Source organism: Oncorhynchus clarkii, chromosome 14 (genome assembly GCF_045791955.1).
Source record: "Oncorhynchus clarkii lewisi isolate Uvic-CL-2024 chromosome 14, UVic_Ocla_1.0, whole genome shotgun sequence".
Lineage (NCBI taxonomy): Eukaryota > Metazoa > Chordata > Actinopteri > Salmoniformes > Salmonidae > Oncorhynchus > Oncorhynchus clarkii.
This window is the reverse complement of record NC_092160.1, coordinates 31,666,448-31,690,205: the sequence shown is the minus strand read 5'-3', so window position 1 is coordinate 31,690,205 and position 23,758 is coordinate 31,666,448. Positions and strand designations below refer to the sequence as shown.

The 23,758-nt window shown below is 44.3% G+C and overlaps 1 protein-coding gene across 2 annotated transcripts in view; it reads right to left on the bottom strand.

Moving 5' to 3' along the window:
* Positions 1 to 21,281, bottom strand: part of LOC139366520 (potassium channel tetramerisation domain containing 12b) — a 53,860-nt gene extending 32,579 nt beyond the window's left edge. Inside the window, exons 1-2 of one of the 2 annotated variants that reach the window (XM_071104100.1) lie at positions 20,318 to 21,281; positions 18,754 to 19,502 (exon numbers count right to left, since the gene is read on the bottom strand). In XM_071104100.1, the coding sequence (XP_070960201.1) occupies positions 19,444 to 19,502; positions 20,318 to 21,161 (903 nt within the window). In that variant the 5' untranslated portion in view covers positions 21,162 to 21,281 and the 3' untranslated portion in view covers positions 18,754 to 19,443. Of the gene's footprint in view, positions 1 to 18,753; positions 19,503 to 20,317 lie in introns of those variants that run through there. The other variant, XM_071104099.1, reaches the window with a different exon arrangement.
* Positions 21,282 to 23,758: the final 2,477 nt, after the last annotated feature.

Below are 23,758 nucleotides of genomic sequence, written 5' to 3'. Positions count from 1 at the left end.
ATCAGACTACACAGCTACTGTACTGTAGAGTAGAGGAGGTAGATCAGACTACACAGCTACTGTACTGTAGAGTAGAGGAGGTAGATCAGACTACACAGCTACTGTACTGTAGAGTAGAGGAGGTAGATCAGTCTACACATCTACTGTACTGTAGAGTAGAGGTAGATCAGACAACGCAGCTACTGTACTGTAGAGTAGAGGAGGTAGATCAGACTACACATCTACTGTACTGTAGAGTAGAGGAGGTAGATCAGACTACACAGCTACTGTACTGTAGAGTAGAGGAGGTAGATCAGACTACACAGCTACTGTACTGTAGAGTAGAGGTAGATCAGACTACACAGCTACTGTACTGTAGAGTAGAGGAGGTAGATCAGACTACACATCTACTGTACTGTAGAGTAGAGGAGGTAGATCAGACTACACAGCTACTGTACTGTAGAGTAGAGGTAGATCAGACTACACAGCTACTGTACTGTAGAGTAGAGGTAGATCAGACTACACAGCTACTGTACTGTAGAGTAGAGGTAGATCAGACTACACAGCTACTGTACTGTAGAGTAGAGGAGGTAGATCAGACTACACAGCTACTGTACTGTAGAGTAGAGGTAGATCAGACTACACAGCTACTGTACTGTAGAGTAGAGGAGGTAGATCAGACTACACAGCTACTGTACTGTAGAGTAGAGGAGGTAGATCAGACTACACAGCTACTGTACTGTAGAGTAGAGGAGGTAGATCAGTCTACACATCTACTGTACTGTAGAGTAGAGGAGGTAGATCAGACTACACAGCTACTGTACTGTAGAGTAGAGGTAGATCAGACTACACAGCTACTGTACTGTAGAGTAGAGGTAGATCAGACTACACAGCTACTGTACTGTAGAGTAGAGGTAGATCAGACTACACAGCTACTGTACTGTAGAGTAGAGGAGGTAGATCAGACTACACAGCTACTGTACTGTAGAGTAGAGGTAGATCAGACTACACAGCTACTGTACTGTAGAGTAGAGGTAGATCAGACTACACAGCTACTCAAATAGACATGCACACAGGCTGACATTCACACACTCACAAATACAGTACATGCACTAAAACACACATGTAGGCATGCAAACACATGCAGAGGTGCATGTCAGCTCACACACACACACTGTGGGCTGAAGCAGATTCTGGTAATTAGCCACCATGAAGCTTCTCGTTATTAGCTGTTTTCAACTCGTTTCCCGGTTTACTGCTGTCAGAGAGAGAGAGAGGGATGGAAGTAAGGGAGGAGGCAAATAGCTTGTTTGTTTGCTAATGCATTTATAACTGGTCTGTTCTGGAAAAAATGAAATGAAAGAGAAAGAGAGAGAGAAGAGAGAGAGAAGGAGAGAATAGAGAGAGGAGAGAATAAAGAGAGAGAGAGGGGGAGAGAAGAAAGAGAGAGAGAGTAGAGGAGAGAAGAGAGAGAGGAGAGAAAAGAGAGAGAAGAGAGAAGATAGAGGAGTGAAGGGAAAGAGAGAGAGAGGAGAGAAGAGAGAGAGAAGAGAGAGAGGAGAGAGGAGAGATAAGAGAGAGAGGAGAGAGAGAAGAGAGGAGAGAAGCGGGAAAATAGAGAGAGGAGAGAGAAGATAGAGGAGTGAAGGGAAAGAGAGAGGGAGAGAGAGAGGAGAGAAGAGAGAGAGGAGAGAAGAGAGAGAGGAGATAAGAGAGAGAGCAGAGAGGAGAGAGAAGATAGAGGAGTGAAGGGAAAGAGAGAGAGAGAGGAGAGAAGAGAGAGAGGAGAGAAGAGAGAGAAGAGAGAGAGGAGAGAGGAGAGAGAAGATAGAGGAGTGAAGGGAAAGAGAGAGAGAGAGAGAAGAGAGAGAGGAGAGAAGAGAGAGATACAATAAGCCACCAATTAGATGAGATTAGCCTTGGAGCTTGAAGCTTCATTAACCTTAAATGCAGTCCTCAGTCTTTATCCACTGATGCTATTCCTGACCACTACTGGTGTAAATGTATGTTGACTGAGGTGTGTGTGTGTGTGTGTGTGTGTGTGTGTGTGTGTGTGTGTGTGTGTGTGTGTGTGTGTGTGTGTGTGTGTGTAGCACAGTGCTACACAAAGCTTCACAGCACAGAGCTGCACAGCACAGAGCTACACAGAGCTACACAGAGCTACACAGCACAGTGCTACACAGCACAGAGCTACACAGCACAGATTTACACAGCACAGAGCTACACAGCATAGAGCTACAGAGAGCTACACATCACAGAGCTACACAGAGCTACACATCACAGAGCTACACAGCACAGAGCTACATAGCACAGAGCTACGAATCCCACAGCTACACAAAGCTACACAGCACAGAGCTACACAGTACAGAGGTACACAGCACAGAGCTACACAGCACAGAGCTACATAGAGCTACAAAGCACAGAGCTACATAGTGCTACACAGCACTAGAGCTACACAGTGCTTAACAGCACAGATCTATGTGTGTGTGTGTGTGTGTAGCACAGTGCTACACAAAGCTTCACAGCACAGAGCTACACAGCACAGAGCTACAGAGAGCTACACAGCATAGAGCTACACAGAGCTACACATAACTACACAGAGCTACACTGTGCAGAGCTATACAGCACAGAGCTACACAGCACAGTGCTACACAGATCTTCACAGCACAGAACTATCTAGAGCTACATAGCACAGAGCTACACAGCACAGAGCTACATAGCACAGAGCTACGAATCCCACAGCTACACAAAGCTACACAGCACAGAGCTACACAGTACAGAGGTACACAGCACAGAGCTACACAGCACAGAGCTACATAGAGCTACAAAGCACAGAGCTACATAGTGCTACACAGCACTAGAGCTACACAGTGCTTAACAGCACAGATCTATGTGTGTGTGTGTGTGTGTGTGTAGCACAGTGCTACACAAAGCTTCACAGCACAGAGCTACACAGCACAGAGCTACAGAGAGCTACACAGCATAGAGCTACACAGAGCTACACAGAGCTACACAGAGCTAAACAGAGCTACACAGCACAGTGCTACACAGTACAGTGCTACACAGCACAGAGCTACACAGCACAGTGCTTCACAGCACAGATTTACACAGCACAGAGCTACACAGCATAGAGCTACAGAGAGCTACACAGCACAGAGCTACACAGAGCTACACATCACAGAGCTACACAGCACATAACTACACAGAACTACACAGAGCTACACAGCACAGTGCTACACAGATCTTCACAGCACAGAACTATCTAGAGCTACATAGCACAGAGCTACACAGCACAGAGCTACACAGCACTGGGCTACAGAGAGCTACACAGCATAGAGCTACACAGAGCTACACATCACAGAGCTGCACAGCACAGAACTACACAGAGCTACACAGAGCTACACAGTGCTACACAGCACAGTGCTACACGGATCTTCACAGCACAGAGCTATCTAGAGCTACATAGCACAGAGATACACAGCACAGAGCTACACAGCACTGAGCTACAGAGAGCTACACAACATAGAGCTACACAGAGCTACGCAGCACTGAGCTACACAGCACTGAGCTACACAGCACAGAGCTACATAGCACAGAGCTACATAGCACAGAGGTACACAGAGCTACTCAGCGCAGAGGTGCACAGCACAGAGCTACACAGCACAGAGCTACATAGAGCTACACAGCGCAGAGCTACATAGTGCTACACAGCACTAGAGCTACACAGTGCTTAACAGCACAGATCTACACAGCACAGAGCTACATAGAGCTACACAGCATAGAGATACACAGCACAGAGCTACACAGCACTGATCTACACAGCACAGAGCTACATAGCACAGAGCTACGAATCACAGAGCTACACAGTACAGAGGTACACAGCACAGAGCTACACAGCACAGAGCTACATAGAGCTACACAGCACAGAGCTACATAGTGCTACACAACACAGCACAGAATTACACAGTGCTACACAGCACAGAGCTACACAGCACAGAGCTACACAGAGCTACACAGTGGTACACAGCACAGAGCTACTCAGCACAGATCTACACAGCACAGAGCTACTCAGCACAGATCTACACAGCACAGAGCTACACAGCACAGATCTACACAGCACAGAGCTACTCAGCACAGATCTACACAGCACAGAGCTACTCAGCACAGATCTACACAGCACAGAGCTACACAGCACAGATCTACACAGCACAGAGCTACACAGCACAGAGCTACACAGCACAGAGCTACACAGCACAGCAGAGTGCAGTGTATTGTAAGACAACAGAATACAGCAGAATCTTAATAGATGACAACAGGAAAGATTAATCCAAGATGCTCAGCGGAAGATGAGATTAGATTAGAAACCAAAACACTGTTGTTGATATTCTCTCTCCCTCGCTCTCCCTCTCTCTCGCTCTCCCTCTCTCTCCCTCTCTCTCCCTCTCCCTCTCTCTCCTTCTCTCTCCCTTTCTCTCCCTCTCTCTCCTTCTCTCTCCCTCTCTCTCCCTCTCTCTCCTTCTCTCCCTCTCTCTCCTTCTCTCTCCCTCTCTCTCCCTCTCTCTCCTTCTCTCTCCCTCTCTCTCCCTCTCTCTCCTTCTCTCTCCCTTTCTCTCCCTCTCTCTCCTTCTCTCTCCCTCTCTCTCCTTCTCTCTCCCTCTCTCTCCTTCTCTCTCCCTCTCTCTCCCTCTCTCTCCCTCTCTCTAAATCTCTCTCTCTCTCTCCCTCTCTCCTTCTCTCTCCCTCTCTCTCCCTCTCTCTCGCTCTCTCTCTCCCTCTCTCTAACTCTCTCTCTCCCCCCCCTCTCTCTCTCCCTCTCTCTCTCTCCCTCTCTCTCCCCCTCTCTAACTCTCTCTCCCAAATTCAAATTCATATTCAAGCTGCTTTATTGGTATGAAAACCAATATTGCCAAAGCAAGAATGTAAACAATATACATTGTAATAAAGAATAATAATAACAACAATAAAATGTTAACAGTCAGTAGAATTAATATAACAAATCACTCTCTCTCTCTAAATGTTATGTAATTAAATTAGCTTTATTGGCATGACGTAACAATGTACATATTGCCAAAGCTTACTTTGGACATTTTAAATATTACCATAATTAATAACAATTATCAATATAGTCAACGGGACAACAGTAACAACAATAACCAAGTGTCAAAATAACCATACATTCAACAATAACAATAAGTATACAGTAGAGGACATGTGCAGGTTGATTGGTCTGTCAGACACTGTCCCTCATCTTATGTCATGCTGCAATGGAGTGTGCTGCCAACCCACAGCTCTCTGCGTCCTCTCCCAACAGGACGGGTAGCCTATTCTTGAAACCTTGAATAAGGGATTCAAATTTGAGGAAATTACACTAACTGTTTAATTTAAAAAAAACATATTGTCAGGAAATGCAGCTCTGTCTCAGGTTCTGCTGTTGTGCAGTGGTTGAACAGCCTTTCCTCTACAGGGAGCCAGGTTCTGCTGTTCTGCAGTGGTTGGACAGCCTTTCCTCTACAGGGAGCCAGGTGCTGCTGTTGTGCAGTGGTTGAACAGCCTTTCCCCTAGAGAGCCATGTTTTCCTGTGTCTACCCTTCTCAATGGCAAGGCTGTGCTCACTGAGCCTGTACATTGTCAAGGTTTTTCTAAGGTTTTGATCAGTAACCATGGTGAAATAGTTTGTCACGGTGTACTGTCGATTTAGGGCCAGATAGCACTGCATTTTGCTTTGTGTTTGTGCTTGTATTTCCCAATAAGCAATGTAGTTTTGTTTTGACTGTGTTGTAATTGGGTTTATTCTGATTGATTGGATGTTCTGGTCCCGAGGCTTCGGTGTGTTAGTAGAACAGGTTTGTAGAACAGGATTGTGAACAGGTTAGTAGAACAGGTTTGTGAAGAGGTTTGTAGAACAGGTTTGTAGAACAGGTTTGTAGAACAGGTTTGTGAAGAGGTTTGTAGAACAGGTTTGTGAACAGGTTTGTAGAACAGGTTTGTGAACAGGTTTGTAGAACAGGTTTGTATAACAGGTTTGTAGAACAGGTTTGTATAACAGGTTTGTAGAACAGGTTTGTAGAACAGGTTTGTAGAACAGGTTTGTAGAACAGGTTTGTGAAGAGGTTTGTAGAACAGGTTTGTAGAACAGGTTTGTAGAACAGGTTTGTGAAGAGGTTTGTAGAACAGGTTTGTAGAACAGGTTTGTAGAACAGGTTTATGAAGAGGTTTGTAGAACAGGTTTGTAGAACAGGTTTGTAGAACAGGTTTGTGAAGAGGTTTGTAGAACAGGTTTGTGAAGAGGTTTGTAGAACAGGTTTGTGAACAGGTTTGTAGAACAGGTTTGTGAACAGGTTTGTAGAACAGGTTTGTAGAACAGGTTTGTAGAACAGGTTTGTAGAACAGGTTTGTAGAACAGGTTTGTGAAGAGGTTTGTAGAACAGGTTTGTGAACAGGTTTGTGAACAGGTTTGTGAACAGGTTTGTAGAACAGGTTTGTAGAACATGTTTGTGAAAAGGTTTGTAGAACAGGTTTGTAGAACAGGTTTGTGAAGAGGTTTGTAGAACAGGTTTGTGAACAGGTTTGTAGAACAGGTTTGTAGAACAGGTTTGTAGAACAGGTTTGTAGAACAGGTTTGTGAACAGGTTTGTAGAACAGGTTTGTAGAACAGGTTTGTGAAGAGGTTTGTGAAGAGGTTTGTAGAACAGGTTTGTAGAACAGGTTTGTGAAGAGGTTTGTAGAACAGGTTTGTGAACAGGTTTGTAGAACAGGTTTGTAGAACAGGTTTGTGAAGAGGTTTGTAGAACAGGTTTGTGAACAGGTTTGTAGAACAGGTTTGTGAAGAGGTTTGTAGAACAGGTTTGTAGAACAGGTTTGTGAAGAGGTTTGTAGAACAGGTTTGTGAACAGGTTTGTAGAACAGGTTTGTAGAACAGGTTTGTGAAGAGGTTTGTAGAACAGGTTTGTGAACAGGTTTGTGAAGAGGTTTGTAGAACAGGTTTGTGAACAGGTTTGTAGAACAGGTTTGTAGAACAGGTTTGTGAAGAGGTTTGTAGAACAGGTTTGTGAACAGGTTTGTAGAACAGGTTTGTAGAACAGGTTTGTGAAGAGGTTTGTAGAACAGGTTTGTGAAGAGGTTTGTAGAACAGGTTTGTGAACAGGTTTGTAGAACAGGTTTGTAGAACAGGTTTGTGAAGAGGTTTGTAGAACAGGTTTGTGAAGAGGTTTGTGATCAGGTTTGTGAAGAGGTTTGTAGAACAGGAAAGAGGAAACTCTTCTCTTTGCTCAGCTCTTGGTATTGCAGGGATTGGTAATGATATGAGAGGGGGTCACTGTATTTGACATGTTTCCTAAATGTAATTGCTCTTTTTTGAGTTTTTATTATTTGTGGATATTGGCCTAATTCTGCCATAATTCTGACCTGCATGTGTTGTTTGGATTTTTCTTCTGGACATGTAGGAGAATCGTACAAAACTCCACATGCAGGGTTTCAATCGGGTGTTTGGCCCATTCTGTGAAATATTGTTTTGCAAGTGGACCCCACACCACGGTGCCATGAAGTGCAAATTGGTTCAATGACACATTCAATTATTTTATCCAAATTTGAATAGGTATTTTTATTTGAATTACTTTTTTAATGGTGTAGAATACCCTGCCTGCTTTCTCTCTCAGCTCATTCACTGCCTCATTAAGGTGTCCAGTTGAGTTTATTTTTAAACCTAAATAATTGTATTGTGTGCAGTATCAATTGAGAACTTAGATCTAATTCCCTGAGACAAGAGAGACAACACAACACCACATAAAGAGAGACAACAAAATTATATCACACAAAGCAGCCACACTGTCAGTAAGAGTGTCCATTATTGAGTGTTAAAGAATTTTGTTATTTTCTTGTTAAATTTGATGCTGCACGTATTGCAGTGTACATTTTGGTATTATTTTGGTTGACATGTTTAACCATTTTCACTGTAGTGTCCAACAGTCTTTCAAGCTGTCAGGCATTCCTTTGGCAGCAAGAGCCTCTCGGTGGATGCTGCAGTGTACCCAAGTGGCGTCGAGAGCAACTGCTTGCACGCGTGTTACCACTCCACTATGTCTCCCTGTCATGGCTTTTGTGCCACCAGTACAGAAACCAACATGAGCAGCAGCCAAAGTTTGGCTACATACGGACGGACCGTTAGTGCAATTCCCACAAGAGAGTAACGGTTAATGTGATTGGATGTTCATTATTTGACTAGGCTACCTGTATTTGACATTGTGTTGTTATTTCGCTGAACACTAGATGGTTTAATTTTATTTTTGGCATTGAAACGAGGCTACTCAGGCAAGAGAAAAAGACTCACCCAAATGTATAGCCCCGTTGGAAAATATAAATAGACTTTTTTTAAATGTGAAAAAAAAGTTAAACGCATTTTTATTTGGCGTACCCCCGAAGGTATTGCCTGCTTCACTGGATCAATCTGAAACTTTGCACACACACTGCTGCCATCTAGTGGCCAAAATCGAAATTGTACCTAAACTGCAATATTATATTATGGCCTTTCTCTTGCAATTCAAAGATGATGGAACAAAACAAAAAATAGAAAATTAACGTTTTTATGTTTGTATTATCTTCTACCAGATATAATGTGTAATATTCTCGGACATTAATTTCACATTTCCACAAACTTCAAAGTGTTTCCTTTCAAATGGTATCAAGAATATGCATATCCTTGTTTCAGGTCCTGAGCTACAGGCAGTTAGATTTGGGTATGTCATTTTAGACGAAAATTGAAAAAAGGGGACCGATCCTTAAGAGGGTAACTTTGTAAAAGCAAGGCTTCTGACCTCTGGTGTATTGTCTGCACTATGCGATGATATGGGCAGCGGCCATGTAACGCTTTTACAACATACAGAAGTGCGCTGGTTATCAAGGGGCAAAGTATTGACACGTTTTTTTTTAATTGGGAGATGAGCTTCAAATTTTCTTTACTGACCAACATGTTCACTTGTCTGACAGCTTATATGATGACGAGCTTCTCACACGACTGGCCTATCTGGGGGATGCTTTTTTTCGCCTGAATGATCTGAATCCAGGATTACAGGGACTCTCCACAACTATATTCAAGGTGCAGGACAAAATTGAGGCTATGATTAAGAAGTTGGAGCTCTTCACTGTCTGCATTAACAAGGACAACACTCAGGTCTTTCCATCGTTGTATGATCGTTATCCCTTTCATGCCCTGCCTCCAGTCCACTTACCGATACCTGAACAAGAGAGCCTCATCGAAATTGCAACAAGCGGTTCATGAAAATGTAATTTAATCAGAAGCCACTGCCAGATTTCTGGATAGGGCTGCGGTCAGAGTATCTTGCCTTGGTAAATCGTGCTGTTAAGACACTGAGGCCCTTTATAACCACGGACCTATGTGAGAGTGGATTCTCGGCCCTCACTAACATGAAAACTAAATGCATGTATGTGTGGAAAATGATTTAAGACTGAGACTCTCTCCAATACAACCCAACATTGCAGAGTTATGTGCATCCTTTCAAGCACACCCTTCTCATTAACCTGTGGTGAGTTATTCACAATTTACGATGAACAAATAAGGTTTTATATGTAAGACGGTTAAATAAAGATCTATATCATTTATTATTATTATATTATTATTTGTGCCCTGGTCCTGTAAGAGCTCTTTTCACAACCCACGAGCCGGGTTGTGACAAAAACTCACACTCATTCTTTTGTTTAATAAATGTATTGTATAGTGTGTGTGTGGCAGGCTTACAATGATGGCAAAAAAACAACATTTGAGAGTGCGCAGACCCTGGTGCTAGAGGGGGTACGCAGCTGGAGGTTGAATGTTTGAAGGGGTACGGGACTATCAAAAGTTTGGGAACCACTGCAGTGGTCTCTCCCTCCCTCTGTATTTTCCTACCCCTCTCCGTAAGTGTGTGTATCTCTCTCTCTCTCTGAACATGTCTCTCTGTATATTTATGTCTGTGCATTCCTTTTTCCTTCTCTTTCCCTTTCTCCTAACAGTGTGTATATCCCAAATGGCTCCCTATTCACTATTTAGTTCACTACTTTTGAGCAGAACCCTATGGGCACAACATAGGGAATAGGGTGCCATTAGTTACAGAAACACTGAGCGATTGAAGCTGACTGCTGAAGGCATGTTGTCCTGAACATGCATGGGGCCTTATCTCTCTCTGGCTCAGGGACTTTCAAGGCTAAGCTATAGTATAAGGCCTACTGTGTCCCTGGCTCTCTCTACTCCATTCTCCAGTCCACACAGAGCACCAATCCTAATGCTGCCTGGTGACAGAGGGCTCCAGTAGCAACACTCTAGATTCTAGAACACTCTATAGCTACATTCCAGTAGATTCCGGAACACTCTACAATACTGCAGTCCTAATGCTGCCTGGTGACAGAGGGCTCCAGTAGCAACACTCTAGATTCTAGAACACTATATAGCTACATTCCAGTAGATTCCGGAAAACTCTACAATACTCCCTCTCTTGCATGCTGTGTACTAGAGGACATGTGAAGACCGAGAGGGTGAGAAATACAATAACAGCAAGAGGAGGTAGATGACACAGTGCTGCAAAATAATCAGAAACCATCTGTTTATAATAGCAATGTCAGAGATTCATTTCTATGTGCTGTGAATGCTTGCTTAGTGTCATTATCTTGCAGTACAAATGCAGACACTGTATTCTCGACAGCATATTAAAAAAGGCAGGTAAGAACCATTCATGATAAAAATGTCTTTATTGTAACACGTTCCTGGTATGATCAGACATAGTTCACACCTGCTCACTATATGGCTCACAACCAAACATGCTCGACTTTCACACCAGTTTTAGATGACCATCTGGGATAGCTTCAGCGTATCTAAGTGACCCTCTTACACCAACGGTGTTGAATGCTGAGCCTCATAGTTAACCACAGAGGTATAGACCTGTAGCACGGACACTACCTTCTGATATTCCCTCAATGTGCTTCGACACCTCCCAGCTAGTGGCTTGCTTTGGCGTTTTACACTACGATGTGGATGTGCACAGTCAGTCACTGACGAGACTTTACACTACGATGTGGATGTGATTCTACACTACGATGTGGATGTGACTTTACACTACGATGTGGATGTGATTCTACACTACGATGTGGATGTGACTTTACACTACGATGTGGATGTGATTCTACACTACGATGTGGATGTGACTCTACACTACGATGTGGATGTGACTTTACACTACGATGTGGATGTGACACTACAATACGATGTGGATGTGACTCTACACTACGATGTGGATGTGACTTTACACTACGATTTGGATGAGACTTTACACTACGATGTGGATGTGACTTTACACTACGATGTGGATGTGACTTTACACTACGATGTGGATGAGACTTTAAACTACGATGTGGATGTGACTTTACACTACGATGTGGATGTGACTCTACACTACAATGTCGATGTGACTTTACACTACGATGTGGATGTGACTCTACACTACGATGTGGATGTGACTCTACACTACGATGTGGATGTGACTCTACATTACGATGTGGATGTGACTTTACACTACGATGTGGATGTGAATTTACACTACGATGTGGATGTGACTTTACACTACGATGTGGATGTGACTTTACACTACGATGTGGATGTAACTTTACACTACGATGTCGATGTGCAGAGTCCCTCACTGATGAGACTTTACACTACGATGTGGATGTGACTTTACACTACGATGTGGATGTGACTTTACACTACGATGTCGATGTGCAGAGTCACTCACTGACGAGACTCTACACTACGATGTGGATGTGACTCTACACTACGATGTGGATGTGACTCTACATTACGATGTGGATGTGACTTTACACTACGATGTGGATGTGACTTTACACTACGATGTGGATGTGACTTTACACTACGATGTGGATGTGACTTTACACTACGATGTCGATGTGCAGAGTCCCTCACTGATGAGACTTTACACTACGATGTGGATGTGACTTTACACTACGATGTGGATGTGACTTTACAATACGATGTGGATGTGACTTTACACTACGATGTCGATGTGCAGAGTCACTCACTGACGAGACTCTACACTACGATGTCGATGTGCAGAGTCACTCACTGATGAGACTTTACACTACGATGTGGATGTGACTTCACACTACGATGTGGATGTGACTTTACACTACGATGTGGATGTGACTTTACACTACAATGTGGATGTGCACAGTCACTCACTGATGAGACTTTACACTACGATGTGGATGTGACTTTACACTACGATGTGGATGTGACTTTACACTACGATGTGGATGTGACTTTACACTACGATGTGGATGTGACTTTACACTACGATGTCGATGTGACTTTACACTACGATGTTGATGTGCACAGTCACTCACTGACGAGACTTTACACTACGATGTCGATGTGCACAGTCACTCACTGACGAGACTTTACACTACAATGTGGATGTGACTTTACACTACGATGTGGGTGTGACTTTACACTACGATGTGGATGTGACTTTACACTACGATGTGGATGTGACTTTACACTATGATGTGGATGTAACTTTACACTACGATGTCGATGTGCAGAGTCCCTCACTGATGAGACTTTACACTACGATGTGGATGTGACTTTACACTACGATGTGGATGTGACTTTACAATACGATGTGGATGTGACTTTACACTACGATGTCGATGTGCAGAGTCACTCACTGACGAGACTCTACACTACGATGTCGATGTGCAGAGTCACTCACTGATGAGACTTTACACTACGATGTGGATGTGACTTCACACTACGATGTGGATGTGACTTTACACTACGATGTGGATGTGACTTTACACTACAATGTGGATGTGCACAGTCACTCACTGATGAGACTTTACACTACGATGTGGATGTGACTTTACACTACGATGTGGATGTGACTTTACACTACGATGTCGATGTGACTTTACACTACGATGTGGATGTGACTTTACACTACGATGTCGATGTGACTTTACACTACGATGTTGATGTGCACAGTCACTCACTGACGAGACTTTACACTACGATGTCGATGTGCACAGTCACTCACTGACGAGACTTTACACTACAATGTGGATGTGACTTTACACTACGATGTGGATGTGACTTTACACTACGATGTGGATGTGACTTTACACTATGATGTGGATGTGACTTTACACTACGATGTCGATGTGCACAGTCACTCACTGACGCGACAAAACCCACACTCATATCACCGTCTCAATCACTCCAGACTCAGTTTGGATTGGTCGGAAAAACATTCCAGGCACTGTGACATCACACTCTGGAGGATTCCAACACCATCATGCATTCCGAAACAACGACCGAAAAATAGACGGATCTAGATTGGAAGAGGTGGCACACAAAGATTTTAACGTGTTTGTGTGTGTGCGCCAGATAGAGGATATTTTGAGAACCTCTGACATCTAAGCCATTTAAAACATTTATGACTTGACTCACTCACTTTACATAAGGTCATGACGCATTAACTTGATTCATACTTAATAGACTCACGTCACTTTAAATAACAAGGTCATGACGCATTGACTTGATTCATACTTAATAGACTCACGTCACTTTAAATAACAAGGTCATGATGCATTGAATTGATTCATACTTAATAGACTCACGTCACTTTAAATAACAAGGTCATGATGCATTGAATTGATTCATACTTAATAGACTCACGTCACTTTAAATAACAAGGTCATAACGCATTGAATTGATTCATACTTAATAGACTCACGTCACTTTAAATAACAAGGTCATGATGCATTGAATTGATTCATACTTAATAGACTCACGTCACTTTAAATAACAAGGTCATGATGCATTGACTTGATTCATACATAATAGACTCACGTCACTTTAAATAACAAGGTCTTGATGCATTGACTTGATTCATACATAATAGACTCACGTCACTTTAAATAACAAGGTCTTGATGCATTGACTTGATTCATACTTAATAGACTCACGTCACTTTAAATAACAAGGTCTTGATGCATTGACTTGATTCATACTTAATTGTGAGAAAATGTTTTACATATTTTTTCACATCAGACAAGTCAACACCTTCCAACAAGCTCTCACAGTCTCTTTGAAAAATTTGACGTTCAGCCAGGTTCTCCAAACTTCAACTTTTGAAGTTAAGGGTTAGGTTTAGTCACTCATTCTGAATGGTTATGGTAAGGGTTAAGGTTTGGGATAGGGTTAAAACCAGAAATAACAAAACAGTGTTCACGACTGGGATCAAACACCCAACCTTCTGATCCTGGGTTAAGGGATTTCCCAAGCCACCCCAGTCCACAACACCATAGCAAAACCCAAGCCTACTTGATGGTAATAATGCTCCCTGTTGCCCCTAGTGGCCAGTTTTGAAGGCATTTCAAAACGTCCTCAGGATATGGATAGACGTCCAAATTTGACGTCAATCTTTAACAACCTGGCTGCACCAGCGCCCTATCTCACCACGGAGGGGACGCAAATGGTGCAAAACTCCTTTGGCTAAAAACAGAGACTACATTGACTACGTTCTCTGATTCTATGGCAAAGATCAGAGACTCAGTTTACTTTATTTTGATGGCAAATATCAGAGACTTAGTTATCTCTGTTTTCATGGTAAAGATCAGATACTTAGTTCTCTGTTTCAATGGCAAAGATCAGAGACCTAACTTTCTCTGTTTTGATAGCAAGAATCAGATAACTAGTTTTCTGTTTCAATGGCAAAGATCAAAGACGTACTTTTCTCTGTTTTGATCGCAAAGATCATACTTAGTTTTCTCTGTTTCAATGGCAAAGATCAAAGACTTAGCTTACTCTATTTTGATGGCAAAGATCAGAGTTAACTTTCTCTGTTTTGATGACAAAGATCAGAGACCTAGTTTTCTCTGTTTCAATGGCAAAGATCAGAGACCTAGTTCTCTCTGTTTTGATGAAAACCAGGGTTCCCTGTTTGCGGTCTACCTGACCTGGCTGTTACTCAACAACAACTATGTTTATTAATGTCTTGTGTCTGACTGATACTAGGTTGCTACAGTATACTCAGGTCTAATTAATGGATTAGAGGCAGAGACACACAGAGGTTCTGTAATCTGCTTTGACAGAGCCACTTACCTACCGTTGCTATTCCAGATCCGCTCTGTCACTGACTCTGGCCTGCCTTTTCACTGCGAGAGAGTGAGAAAGATAGAGAGAGAGAGAGAGAAAGAAAGAAAGAGAGAGAGAGAGAGAGAGAGAGAGAGAGAGAGAGAGAGAGAGAGAGAGAGAGAGAGAGAGAGAGAGAGAGAGAGAGAGAGAGAGAGAGAGAGAGAGAGAGAGAGAGAGAGAACAGAGAGAGAGAGAGAGAGAGAGAGAAAGATAGAGAGAGAGAGACAGAGAGAGAGAGAGATACAGAGAGAGAGACAGAGAGAGAGAGAGAGAGAGACAGAGATACAGAGAGAGAGACAGAGAGAGAGAGAGAGACAGAGAGAGAGACAGATAGACAGAGAGAGAGAGAGAGAGAGAGAGAAAGAGCAGAGAGAGACAGAGATAGAGAGACAGAGACAGAGAAAGAGCAGAGAGAGAAAGAGAGCAGAGAGAGAGAGAGAGAGAGAGAGAGAGAGAGGGATATGGCTATCCAACAGAGAGACAGAGAAAGAGCAGAGCGAGAGAGAGAGACAGAGACAGAGAGACAGAGAGAGCGAGAGAGAGAGACACAGACAGAGAGACAGAGACAGAGAAAGAACAGAGAGAAAGAGAGCAGAGAGAGGTGGAAAGTCTTGGAAGTATACAGTTACTTTTATAGACTTGTGGTGTCTTCAGTAAAAAAAATGAAGAGTTTACTTGTGAAATATTTGTATGTTCTTTTAACAATTTTAGGTTACAATAATAACATAAATGAGAGCGTACACAACTCTCCTGTAGTATGTCACCCTACTTTACCAGGTTAGTTAATAAATCATTCATAATGGACGTACAATGCAACTGTAGCAGACGATAAAAAACACATTTGAATTGACAGGTGACATTTTCCTTTCGTCTGCTGTATAACAAAAGACATAAGCTGACGCCCAAAATGTCTTGAAGAGGTTCTGACTAACGGAGAGTAGAAATAAAAGCAAAAAGAAAGAAAGTCTCACACTAATCATGTTCCCACAACATGTAATAGGTATAGCAACCAGTGTTTTCTTCAGGGTGTACGGTGTACCTACTGAACGACTAAGATGTTTTCTCCATTGATGTTTGGTCTATGTTTGACTTGTGACATTGATACTGAAGCTGACAATGACATTGGCTCCCGAGTGGCGTAGTGGTCTAAGACATTGCATCTCAGTGCTAGAGGTGTCACTACAGAACCTGGTTTGATCCCGGGCTGTATCCCAACCGGCTGTGATTTGGAGTCCCATAGGGACTCACACAATTGGCCCAGCGTCGTCTGGGTTTGGCAGAGGTAGGCCGCCGTTGTAAAATAAGAATTTGTTCTTTACTGACTTGCCTGGTCACATGTTTTTTTTTTTGACGACTCATTGCTCCTGTCAACACTGTGCTATCATACTCGAAGAATGTGCTATCATACTCGAAGAATGTGCTATCATACTCGAAGAATGTGCTATCATACTCGAAGAATGTGCTATCATACTCGAAGAATGTGCTATCGTCCTCGAAGAATGTGCTATCATACTCGAAGAATGTGCTATCATACTCGAAGAATGTGCTATCATACTCGAAGAATGTGCTATCATACTCGAAGAATGTGCTATCATACTCGAAGAATGTGCTATCATACTCGAAGAATGTGCTATCATACTCGAAGAATGTGCTATCATACTCAAAGAATGTGCTATCATACTCGAAGAATGTGCTATCATACTCGAAGAATGTGCTATCATACTCGAAGAATGTGCTATCATACTCGAATGTGCTATCATACTCGAAGAATGTGCTATCATACTCGAATGTGCTATCATACTCAAAGAATGTGCTATCATACTCGAAGAATGTGCTATCATACTCGAATGTGCTATCGTCCTCAAAGAATGTGCTATCATACTCGAAGAATGTGCTATCATACTCGAAGAATGTGCTATCATACTCGAATGTGCTATCATACTCAAAGAATGTGCTATCATACTCGAAGAATGTGCTATCATACTCGAAGAATGTGCTATCATACTCGAAGAATGTGCTATCATACTCTAGCGATATCCAAGAAAACATTTATCATCCGTCAGGCATTCAGAATGCCTTCTTTACACCTTCACTCAAATTAAAATCACTCTGTCTACCGAACCGCAAAGAAAGTTTATTTATCAGGGAGAATATTCTGTCATTTACGAGTCACATTACTAGTTGATCCATTGATTATTACTAGTACAAGTTTAGCCTTTTCAGATCATTTGTGTTCATTGGTATTTGGAAATGATTCTAAGCTTTATTTTACCTACTGAGGCACTGAAAGTTCAAATTGTAAAGTTGTTGTTGATATGCAGACTTGCCCTGAGGGTATACCTTAAAATGACCCTTACCACTTAACCCCTCTTAACCTTTAACCCTGTCTTAACCCCTCTTAACTTTTAACCATGCTTAACTCCTCTGAACATTTAACCCCTCTTAACCTTTAACCATTCACACACTGTCTCCTGTTACTGTGGTTATAGTTGCTGTGGTTACAATTACTGTTTAGTCCAACTACATTCAACTCCTGATATACAACTGTTATAACTGTGTGATTTTGCACTTATAAGAGGTGTACTTATCAGGAATCGACTGTATTACAACATTCCCCCAAAAACATCTTTGTCCTGTACTGTTGTTTAGCTGCTACAGTTTTGAGAGAATGTCGTTCTTTGGTTGGCTATGGCGTAATCCTTTCTCCTTCTCACGGGTATACACATTACAGTCAATGAGAGCTATCGTCAAATATGAAAGAGCTTAAAACTGGAATACTGATCTGAATACAAGAGCTTGGGATAGATAGCTGAATAAAAACACACTCCAATGAGAAAAATAAACCAGTTTCAGAAGAGGGCTAAGAGCCAAACGCTGTGGGCATTCAATAACAATCGTATCCCTGTAAAATGTTCTTCAATGAAGAAAGTAAAAACAGAATGGCAGTGTAAAAAACAAGATGAGAGGAGGAGGAAGAAGAGGGGGAAGAGGAGGAGGAGGAGGAGGAAGAGGGGGAAGAGGAGGAGGAGGAAGGAGGAGGAAGGGGAAGAGGAGGAGGAGGAGGAGGAGGAAGAGGGGGAAGAGGAGGAGGAGGAAGGAGGAGGAAGAAGAAGGGGAAGAGGAGGAGGAGGAGGAGGAGGAAGAGGGGGAAGAGGAGGAGGAGGAAGGAGGAGGAAGAAGAGGGGGAAGAGGAGGAGGAGGAAGAAGAGGGGGAAGAGGAGGAGGAGGAGGAGGAGGAGGAAGAGGGGGAAGAGGAGGAGGAGGAGGAGGAAGAAGAGGGGGAAGAGGAGGAGGAGGAAGAGGGGGAAGAGGAGGAGGAAGAAGGAGGAGGAAGAAGAGGGGGAAGAGGAGGAGGAGGAGGAGGAAGAAGAGGGGGAAGAGGAGGAGGAGGAGGAAGAAGAGGGGGAAGAGGAGGAGGAGGAGGAGGAAGAAGAGGGGGAAGAGGAGGAGGAGGAAGGAGGAGGAAGAAGAGGGGGAAGAGGAGGGGGAGGAGGAGGAAGAAGAGGGGGAAGAGGAGGTGGAAGAAGGAGAGGTTTTGTGGACATTGTGATGTAACACTTCACATCTCCTCTGGTCTTCCAGGCATGGGCGATTAGAATAGTCAACACTCCGTCACACAATCAATAAACACACTTCATCAAGCACCCCTATTCCTTATGTAGCGCACTCTTTTTGAGCAGGGCCCACAGAGGACTTTGGTCAATGTAGTGCACTACATAGAGGATAGGGTGCCATTTCAGACAAACCCTCACCCTGTACTAAAACCCCTTCTCTTTCTGCAGTCAAATACACAACTTGATCTTCTTTTCTCAACGTTTTCTTTCCTTGTTTGTTGGTTTTTCACTCTCGGACAAGACTAGCGTTGTTTTTCTAGAATGCAAAGAACTGGTTTGTCCTGAAGAAGACACACATAAACAACATGAGAGGATGCTATTGGTCCATATAGGCGCTCTTTTCCCTTATAAGGAGTACAATGTGCTTTTTGTGAGACAAGATAGCATCATGTTAGCTAGTTGTCTTCACAAGCAGAGACTTAAAAGCTAAGGTATTATTCCCTTTCCACGAAATGGGGGGGGAAATATGTTAAATCATTTGAATAGTAGAACTGAACGGTCCTTTCCCAACAGTTTGGTCACAGACATATCATAATGGAAATGAGAAGGGGGAGAAGGAGAAATGGAAGCGAAAGACTTTCGTTTGTGTAACACTTTGTTCTTGCTTGTTCGGGCTGGCCACTCTCTCGCTCATTCCTCTAGGCTGCTTAGATGTCACATTAATCGGCCATTTTTTGTTCGGAGGAGTAGGAGGGAGAAGAGAGGAGTCTGATCTGCTGGAGTAAGCAACAGCAGAGGCTTGATTCAGAACAAAATAGTACCGACCAGGGGCCACTTCAGGCTAAGCTCTTTTCCAATAGGCCCCTCCAGCCTACTCTCTGAGTTCTGCAATTAGTTAAACACAGACCAGGAAGGGCTTGAACTGGACTAAATAAGCTATTTTACACACAGCATTGTGCTTCACTGAGGCAGATACTATATACAGGAGAAGGAGACAGTACATGGAGGGTGGAGGGGGAGGCAGTTGGGTCTCTGGGGCTTGGTGCGGAGGCTTGGGGGGTGCGATGGTCCGTTTATAGAATGATCAGAAGAGGGGACAGCAGAGGCGGTAAGGAAGGCAGCTGATGGGTCAGAAAGAAATATGGAGGAGGGGGGTTTGAAGCAGGGGGCCGTGGCCCATGGGGTCCAGGGGGCTTGAGGCAGGGGCCCATGGGGCTGGGGTCCAGGAGGCTTGAGGCAGGGGCTCATGGGGCTGGGGGCCAGGGGGCTTGAGGCAGGGGCCCATGGGGCTGGGGGCCAGGGGGCTTGAGGCAGGGGCCCATGGGGCTGGGGGCCAGGGGGGCTTGAGGCAGGAATCCAAGTGCTGGAGGCTGGGAGAGTGGGGGGGGGCACATGGTGGTTGGAGCCAAGGGCTGGAGGCTAGGGAGCACAAGGGGGGGTCAAAGAACTAGGGGGGGCAGGGGCTGGAGGCTGGGGTCCAGGAGGCAAGAGGACCCAGGGCTGGATCCAGGGAGGCAACGGGAGAGGGGCTGGAGGCTGGGGAGCACTTGGGGGCCCGGGGACCAGGGCTGATGATGGTCTCACTCACGGTAGAACACGTATTCAGTGTAGCTGGTCCAGATCTTGTCGTCCGTCTGCTCGTGAGCGAAGGCGCAGGTCCCCGTGGAGTTACAGGCCACCATGTGAAACCCAGCGTCTGCCAGCTTGTCAAAGGCCTGCTCCAGGAAGGTGAATTTGAGGTAGTAGCGTGACGTGTAGCGCTCTGGGGGTCGGTCCGGGTCACGGCTCTCGTTCAGCGTCTCCCCAAACACCTCTTTAGCCAGCGACGTCTTGCCACAGACCATAATGCGAGCAACACGTCTGAACTTGGCGTCGGACTGACTGTCGCGCCCCAAAGTATAGGAGCCGCGATAACCGATGGTGATGAATCCTGAGCGTTTACCGTCTCCGCTGGGGACCAGACTGGCGCAGGCGGCAGTGCCCAGCGAGGCCAGGTTGCGCCCGGGGTCGATGCCCGGCGAGGAGTCCTCCGGGTCGCTCTGACACCCCTCGTCACCCAGCGAGTTCTGCTTGCTGAGTTTGGGCGCCAGGATCTTTATGAGCTCAGGTAGGTTGAAGAACTCAGCTTCCCGCTGCAGGCGACCCCGCTCTGGGAAGTGGTCAGGGAGCACCAGCTGCTGATCTCTCATGTAGTCCAGAATATACCGGAACAGGAAACCATCTCGGTCCAGGAAGAAACGGCCCTTGGTGTCCCTCGCCAGCCCTTTGGTGGTTTTCCTGCTAAACATCTCCCACAGGAGAGAGTCTGGTACACTGATGAGTGTTGAGTAGCGGGTGATGTACACCTGCCCGCCCACGTTCAGCTCTACTATCTCAGGGAAGATGACTTCCTCCACTACGGGAATGCCTGGGGTGTTATCTGGCAGAGCCATGGTTGTTGTCCTTCTGTCACAGAGAACTCCGCTCACACTGCAACCCTACTCTACTGTCACCTTGCTAGTGTAGTGGGCAGATGATTCCACCTTATAGCCTACAACTGTACACTGCAGCTCAGAATAGGTTACTTGCGTTTATATGAATTACATTTGATTTTGTATATATATATATCGGTTTGTTGTCAAAATGAACAAAAGGGTATTTCTGAAAGCCTATAGGCGATCTGCGTAGCGTCTATCCCGACAGGCCTTTCTCTGTTAAAAAGAGCTTAACTACAGCAGAGCACTATTCCTACCAGCGCAAAGCAATCCTCTAAACTGCAGTTATATCATCCCAGGCCGTTAATTGCCGTTAAGAGAGCACGTTAAGAGAGCACGTTAAGAGAGCACGAAGACATATATTCTAACTACAGGGATAATTTATGGTAGCTAAAACATAACTTGCGTAGACAGTTGATAATAAACATTGTGTCCATGCCCTTTACACGTCAACCAATGGAATATCCTGAATATTGCAGCCGAGGATTGAAACAAAATAGTCTATCAAAATCTATTTCGGATAAAAATCCGTTGACTTCTGCATTTCTCAATGACCCGCTTTATAGATGGGGATCAGTCCGGAATGGAGAATAACCCACAGTCGTCCGTGATGGTTTCCTCTTACTTCTTATTGTCTTGACGCAGAAACACACAAGGTGGAACTTCAGTGCAATCCATAGTTTGAGGTGTCGGTTGATGTACCGGTCAGGATTAGCCAATAAAGGAAGCAGATTTCCCAGACGAAATGCGAGCTAGAGCCGTGAACAAAAACACCTCTAGCTGTGCCATCGCTGATGGAACGAGTCCACGAGGCTCTGTCTTTTGTTTGGTCGGTAGGCTTTCTCCTCCCGTAGTAATAGCCACTCTTATGCCATCCCGGAGAGCTCTGCTGCTACAAAAAGTACCGTAAATAATCAGCCCCGTTAAACCCCACCTACCTGCCAGAGTCAGCGTTTATATTATGCAAAACTAACAGTTCCCCATACAGCTATAAAAACAGAGGCAAGACTTTGATTGTTTAGATGATTGATCAAAGGGAATTATGGACATGATTCATAATTTGGTGTCATGTCATTGCTGTCATGAGCCACATAGCAAAGCAATTGAGATATCTATTTGATTTGCAATGTCAATTTCAATTAATTTGTCTTTGTTGTTAACATCAATTGTGAATATAGCTAGGAGTGTAAATTACCAACTAGAGTTAGAATTAAAATTTTAACGGTCCTTATAATAAAACTCATGTTCTTATAATAAAACAGAGGACAACAGCGACACCTAGCGGAAGAACTAGAACTATGATAATGGCAAATTCCCAAGAGTAAATACAAAAAATGCAACACTAAAACGTTACATATCATTTGAATTCCAAATAAAAATATATATAATTTCAAAATCGCATTGTAATCAATATCACTTTATCAGTCAATTGCACACAAGATCTAACCGAAATTTGACTTCTGCTTTTAACCCAACCCCTCTGAAAAACACATATGCACAAAGTTTTTTGGGGAGAAGCGCAGGGGGCTGCCACACTGGATGCTCCCGAGAGCAGTTGTTGTGGGGGGTTAAGTGCCTTGCTCAAGGGCACAACGGCAGACAATGGCATCTAGGATTTGATACCAGAAACCCTTTGGTTGCCAGGTCACTTCCAGCCAGACTTTTCCCGTCAGAGCCGGGATTAGAGCAGGCAGCCCTCCTGGAGAGGTAGCCGTGGCAGGTAGCCTAGCGGTTAGAACAACACAACATTTGAGCCACATCCACCTGCCTTGTGTATAAGATATTTGATTTGCAATGCATCCTGTACCTTAGAATAAACTGAAGGTCAATAAAATGTTGTCTGGTTGATTATTTCTTTGTTAGAACAGGGAGTATTCCAATCACTCCTACAGGAGTCCCTCCTGACACAGCAGTGTTCCAGCTCCTACAGGAATCCCTCCTGACACACCAGTGTTCCAGCTCCTACAGGAGTACCTTCTGACACAGCAGTGTTCCAGCTCCTACAGGAGTCCCTTCTGACACACCAGTGTTCCAGCTCCTACAGGAGTCCCTCCTGACACAGCAGTGTTCCAGCTCCTACAGGAGTCCATCCTGACACACCAGTGTTCCAGCTCCTACAGGAGTCCATCCTGACACAGCAGTGTTCCAGCTCCTACAGGAGTCCATCCTGACACACCAGTGTTCCAGCTCCTACAGGAGTCCATCCTGACACACCAGTGTTCCAGATCCTACAGGAGTCCCTCCTGACACACCAGTGTTCCAGCTCCTACAGGAGTCCATCCTGACACACCAGTGTTCCAGCTCCTACAGGAGTCCCTCCTGACACACCAGTGTTCCAGCTTACAGGAGTCCCTCCTGACACAGCAGTGTTCCAGCTCCTACAGGAATCCCTCCTGACACACCAGTGTTCCAGCTCCTACAGGAGTCCCTTCTGACACACCAGTGTTCCAGCTTACAGGAGTCCCTTCTGACACACCAGTGTTCCAGCTCCTACAGGAGTCCCTCCTGACACACCAGTGTTCCAGCTCCTACAGGAGTCCCTCCTGACACAGCAG